Consider the following 6573-nt stretch of genomic DNA (forward strand, 5'->3'; position numbering starts at 1 on the left):
TTGCAAGAAATAGAATTCATAAATGCTACAGATTTACACTTCTGTAAGATTTTGCGTTTAATATCAAGAGAGGCGGGGGGTAAAGACGACATTTTACCCCACCACCCCATGAAAAGATATGCTCATTTTCAAGAAGGTGGTTTCTTAGTTTCATGGGAAAAGAGTTTTACCATTTACAGAACATTTAATGACCCCTTTCTTCATCATCAAAATTTAGACTTTCCATTCCCTTGAGAGTAGTTTCATACTTCTTGTTTCTTGCATCTGAAGATCCAGGTTGTGGTGAGCTTCTCTGTCTTGTCTCCGGGATGCGGGACCGGCTTGTAGAGTCCACTTCATTACTTCGCCTCATTGATCCGCTTGCTCTCTGCACAAGTCCATCTACAATTTTACAAAAAGAAACGATAAAGTGAAGATCATGGTTATTAAACGAGTCAACTCACCATGGCATCTGTGCTGAATGTTGCTTCATTACTAACTGGACTCTTTTCCTTATTTGGTAGATTACCGGAATTTGTGAATTGTGGAGAATTTCTTCTTCCAGAAGAATCCATTGCAGATAAGTCAGTCTGTCTGCCACTTTCCTCACCTACAACAGATTAACAGCTAATAGTTAACGATATCCATTCAAAATTCTATTAAATTCCTAATTCCGAAAAAACAAAAATAGAACTTCTACCCGTCTGCCTATCACCATTTGGAATAACAGGTGGTGTCCCAGAGCTTGGCCCAGCACCCGTACCCTGTCAGTTAAAACAGTTAGTTAGGTTTTATGTTAATTCCAGTTTCCAACAAGAGTAGGTATAAAAGAAAGCATGTGTTATGATGCTTACAATGCCACGAGGAGGTGGAGCAGCAATCTGTGATTGCTGATACTTCAAAATAGTCCAATCGAAAACATAATCAAACTGAAACCCTATAACAATAAGAAAATATTATAGAAGAATTGCAAAATAATAAATATCATCTGTCAAGTGTCAAAAATTCATAAACAAGAAATTTTTATACCTTCACGGATAAAGAGGTCACGAAATATTCTCTTCAAGTAAGCATAATCAGGTTTGTCCTCAAACCGCAGTGAGCGACAATAATGAAAGTATGATGCAAATTCGGTTGGATAACCACGGCATAAAGCCTCAATTGATGTAGAAACCTTTTTCTCGCTTATTTTCTCATACTTTTGCTTCTTGTTTCCGGCTTTTAGCCCTTGCCAAGGAAGGCTGGTAGGTTGAATAACACAAACATCATTTAACTGATGAAAACACGAGTCGTTTGATAATTGGAAAGAAAGAAATTTGATGTTATTACCTTCCTCTTAAGAAATACATGAGCACATATCCAAGAGATTCTAAATCATCCCGCCTGCTTTGTTCTGAAAAAATGTACAAGTCAACATTCACAAGACTGTATAAGAGTGCATTTATTATTTTGATTGCATATGAAGTAATGCATACCAATCCCAAGATGGTATTCATGCTTGCATATCGAGCAGTCCCAGTCAAGTTTTTGTTCTCTCTGCAGAGAACCAAGAGGGAGCATGTGTTAATCCATTGAATATAAAAAATCATAAATGGGCTTTTAATAAATAACAATGGTCACCTGTATGGTATATGCTGGTGAGTTGTGGTATCCCTGTATTTCTTGACCAGACCAAAGTCAATGATGTAGACCTGAATAAGAGCATAAAAGGAAAATTACTAGGTTAGTATGTATTGTAAGTAAGGCTCCAAATACAGAAATAGTAAATTACCTGATTTGCACGTCGTCCCAATTCCATAAGAAAATTATCTGGCTTGATATCACGATGTAGAAATGATTTAGAGTGAACAAACTCGATTCGATTAATCTGAAAGAAACAACAATAACAGTCCTCATGTATGTTAAAAGCTAAAGCAATAAATGTACTTTATAATAACTGATCACTGACTAACCATTTGATCTGCAAGCATGAGAACTGTTTTAAGAGACAGCTTGCGACTGCAGAAATTGAATAAATCCTCAAGACTGGGCCCGAGCAAATCCATCACAAGAACATTATAATCTCCCTCCACACCAAACCATCTCACATTTGGAATACCAGCTACAGTAATCAAATTGCGACAATCAATTAAAATGGTTTAACAATAGATAAAGAAAATTTTAAAATATATGTGTAGAATATATTGATGCAGGTCCGTACTTCCTCCTTGTAATATCCTGTATAACTTGGACTCATACAGCAGCTGAGGATGTTTTGTCTTGACATTTTCCTGAGAATTACAAATATAACTTGATAAAAATTACATTTTACATTTAGCTCAAAAGATTCTAGACAGTAAAGTTTTAAACAAACAACAATATCCTTTACTATTCTCAAAATGGTACAGGATCATAACCAGCTGAATGTTCATAACATACAATACAATAAAATTCATTATTCTCAAATACTCGACAGTTAAGATTCAAGAACATAATTTAGCATTTGACTGCACGTGTGCTTCACTGTCTCATTGATCCAATGAGAGGCTTATTTTAGACTCTTGAGGGCTTTAATTACAGAGTTACCATTCAAAAAACGAAATTCCTAAATAATATATAGACTGGTGATAATAACTTCTTCAATTCTTAACCTATTAGTCTATTACAATGCACAGAAAGAATACATTTAACGATCATAAAATAATCTTGAAATCCCAATTCCTAGCATCACAATTGACTGAATTCTTCTCAAGAACCCTAGAAACATAAACATTCCTAATTCAGCTTCTAATAACTATCCATAAGCTTCATGTTCAATCACTCAATATAAAAGCAATGAATACTCACAAGCTTAATCGCAACTTCTTCATTCGTCTGAACATTAGTACCTGTAAACAAAACAGCCTAAAGCACATGAATTAAACAATAAAATGAAAAGACGAAAGAAGAAATGAAAACCTAGATAGATCTCTCCGAAGGATCCGCTGCCAATCTTACGACCGAAACGAAACTTATTGCCGACACGAGGCTCCATCAAGATCTAGGGTTTTGGAGGATATTCAAATTGAAATTGAAATTGAATTATTATTATTATTATTATTATTATTATTATTATTATAACAGAAAGACCAACAATTACAAGAAGAAGAAGAAGAAGAAGAAGAATTAGGAGAGAGAAAGTATCGGGTTCTTTCTTTATCTTTCTCTTTCTCTCTCTATTATTATTATTATTATTATTTATAAACTTATAAATGGAAAGGATCGTACACACGGTCTATTTTCTTGAACCGGATAGGTTCGGATCGGATTCAAAGGCCGTGTTATGTCAGAGGTCAACTCAACTGTCCATCACCTTTTCTTATTTAACATGTGATCATATTATTATAGGTGTACCAATAATTTATTATGCATTAATTACTCTAAGATTACATTTTTTTTTTTAACGACGAATTTCATTAAAATCATCGTCAAGGCGCTAGGAATCCCATCAACAAGAAATTATAAGAAAAAATTACATCAATCTTTCCAAAGCAAATTTTTAAAAGAAGATCGATTTTTGATCCAAAGGAAACCTAACGATTTTATGTCCTCCACCGTTTGTGAGACGCTCGCCGAAGTGCCTTGGAAAATGACTTCGTTCCTTGTCTTTCAAATACACCAACAAGCCGTAAGAATGATCCCGTATAACACCTTATGTTTCTTACGACCCAAGTTGCTACACTCATGAATTTTAAGCAAGTCTCTAACCGAGAAAGCAAAAATAGGGGGATGCGGCACCAGTTACTAACAAATTGCGAAACTAACGTGGCAAAGTAACATGAGGCGAGAAGATGGTCACTAGACTCGTCGTAATCCCCACATAGACAACACTCCACCGAATTCACCTGAATATTTCTTTTTGAGAGTGTCATACGAGTCGCGAGCCTATTCATTTCCGCCTTCCAAGCATGAATATTGACCTTTAACAAAACCCAACTATTCCACGTCATTATAAGCGGGACAGAGGGGTTAGACAGCTTGAATAAAAAAATGCTTCATTGCAGCCACCGAGAATATGCCTGATGAATCATTTTGTCAATACTACTTAACGTGACCATCTGGAGCATGTTTAAGCATGCCAAGAGCGCAAGATTCTCCGACTGATTCATATTCGATCGTTTCCATCTCCACTTCCGGTTTATGTTTCCATCAACCACTTTACAACAAGAATGAATTAAACAAGCTTTATCTTTTGTGTTTGTAAACAGATTTGGAAAGGTCTCTTTTAAAGGAGAATGAGATATCCAATGATAGAATCTTATTTTGTCCCCCATACCCAATACTATATGTATATCCATATTCATTTGTTTATTGATGCTTTTCATTGATTATGTACTGAAATTTGATAACCCACGAGTTTCATCAGGCATAGGGCTTGCTATAAAGTAAGACAGGTGCGAGTTTTATTTTCATTTGAAATTGACAAGTTTTAGACTTAGAGGTCTCATGCTTATGCTTATTAAACGTTGCGATATTATTTCATTAAGGGTGGTTCGGTAAATCTCATGGGGTGGCTTGGAGGAGATTTAATATAATAATAATTCGTTTATTATTATAGATAAGTTAGTCTTATCTAATAAGTTAGTCTTATCTTGATAGTTCTATTTGAGTTGGATTCAAATTGTGTATTTGAACTTGAGTAGGATTAGGAAGAGGGATAGTATATAAACCCTTGATGTCGATGTTTATTATTAAGTTTTTTAGTTTGTCTTTTCTTAATAATAAAGAGTTGGAGAGTTTGTTTGTCAATTTGGTTGAGTAGGTCTTGATCGTCATCTGTGTTCTGCTCTTAAGTTAATTGAAGATTCCTTTTTTCGTCCTTTTCTTCTTGTGTGTACAGAAGAGAACCACAAGCAAAGTTAGAGCTGCAAGTTTGGTTATAGTTTGTTTCTTTGTTGTGATTCACTTGTGAAACCCATATTGTTTAACAATGCTGACTTGAATAAAATGAAAAAGATAAAAAGAAAGAACTCTTGATGATAGGTTTTGAACCTCTTACCTTTGGTTTGATAAACTTCCTCTCTTTCATATTGCAGTCTATAATATGTGTTGTATCAAATTCTTGGTTTGATGCGCTTAACCTAGTTTCATAGTTCATATGAGCTACCGAACTATGAGCTACCATCTTGCATTCTACGATTTGTGCTACCATCTTGCATTCTTCCAGTTGGCCCTGAGTGTATCAAATGTAAATAAATCAATTTCACCGTCCAATTAAACATGTATATACATGACGATTAATATGAATGTGTGGTCATTTATCAATTACGATGATCCAAGCACGTCGGAGCTCTTTATAACAATAAGATCAGTCATTTGTTGACTTAGTTCTTGTTAGTTATTTAAGTCATTTTTGTGAATGTTTGTTGGATGCCAAATCCAATAATAATAATAATAATAAAACTATATATAACCAAAATGATCAACATTTAATCCCGTCATCCAAATATAATTTACACACAGTGCTAATCTCTTGATTTAATTCGGCTTACCATTAATGATGATCATGATGCCATAATCATTCACTTCATCTAATTGTCTAACCAGACGACGTTGTGTGGTTAGAGCCAACCCCACATGTCGTTCATAGCATTTAACTAGATTATATGATTTTATAATTGGTTCAAATTCATTGACAAAAGGAAACCATTTGTTCATTTCATCAAAGATAAATACCAAATATGGTTTTAAAACTTGAAGAACTTTATTAGGAAAATTAATAAAGTAACCAGCTTTTTAAAAAGTCGATTTGAGATTAAGCGCACAAACAAATCAATCAAAATCAGATCACGTAATCTTTCACATCATTTCTCGAATCAAAACCAAGAAATAAACCTACTTGTCGAAATTAAAATTGATATTGAACATGATACTAAACAAATTAAAATCACTTAAAACTTACAAAACAAGAAATAAGAAGGTGAATTGTTCTTCGAAAAAAACACTCTATTTGCCGTAGCAGACTTCCCATTAATTCGGAGTTCAGCCGTCGAATTGTTGAAAATTATCAACTACCCATTTGTAGTTCAGCCCAAATATATGAAGCCCATTGCCCAATTAGTAGTTCATGAACGTCTTCTTGACTTTAAGTTGGCATATGTTACCTTTTTTTACATACGAAAACATATGTTCTATTTTTCTTATTTAAATAAACTCCACCACACTAAACTCCAATGTATTTCATTGAAGCTTGTTTTCTTCGTAACCGATCAAACTCAAGAGTCTATTTTTTTTTATCAATTTGATCTCTTCATAACGCTATTTACTGTTATTGTTGGATCAAATTCATGTATAGATATGAAAATATAGATAAGACTTTGTAGAAATGTTAGTTTAGTTTCACGTGTGTAGAAACTGATCGTATGGCAGTCAGCTCGACATTCTTTACTCCGTAAAAGGTTTAATACATTTCCAAGTGTAAGTCGCTTGGGCCGGTCACCAAGATGAAACTATAATTGGAGTATGTCCATGTGCTAATTTTTACATTAGACAACTATAATGTTTAAACTCTTCAGTAAAATTCAAATTTTTATTTATTTTTTAATAATACTCTTTAGATTGGTCATGGGCCATTCA

At 34.0% G+C, this 6573-nt stretch overlaps 1 protein-coding gene across 1 annotated transcript; it reads right to left on the reverse strand.

Annotated features, from left to right (window-relative positions):
* On the reverse strand, positions 1 to 3060 carry LOC143549852 (casein kinase 1-like protein 1). Its single transcript, XM_077040643.1, has 13 exons — positions 2917 to 3060; positions 2806 to 2846; positions 2180 to 2249; positions 1932 to 2080; positions 1751 to 1846; positions 1600 to 1670; positions 1456 to 1515; positions 1309 to 1374; positions 1009 to 1220; positions 834 to 916; positions 680 to 743; positions 444 to 589; positions 1 to 367 (listed from the first exon to the last, which is right to left on the reverse strand). Exons 1-13 carry the CDS (start codon positions 2990 to 2992, stop codon positions 185 to 187), a joined length of 1317 nt encoding a protein of 438 aa, XP_076896758.1. The 5' UTR covers positions 2993 to 3060; the 3' UTR covers positions 1 to 184.
* Between the last annotated feature and the right edge of the window lie 3513 nt (positions 3061 to 6573).

Source organism: Bidens hawaiensis, unplaced genomic scaffold, assembly GCF_021521415.1.
Source record: "Bidens hawaiensis isolate Kalapana, Puna unplaced genomic scaffold, B.hawaiensis_p1.1 tig00015852_1, whole genome shotgun sequence".
NCBI lineage: Eukaryota > Viridiplantae > Streptophyta > Magnoliopsida > Asterales > Asteraceae > Bidens > Bidens hawaiensis.

Coding starts and splice junctions, on each gene's coding strand:
- LOC143549852 (XM_077040643.1), bottom strand. CDS start 2,992: ATGGAGCCTCGTGTCGGCAATAAGTTTCGTTTCGGTCGTAAGATTGGC. Junction 2,847..2,916: donor CTTCGGAGAGATCTATCTAG/GTTTTCATTTCT, acceptor TTTTGTTTACAG/GTACTAATGTTCAGACGAAT. Junction 368..443: donor CATTCAGCACAGATGCCATG/GTGAGTTGACTC, acceptor GGACTTGTGCAG/AGAGCAAGCGGATCAATGAG.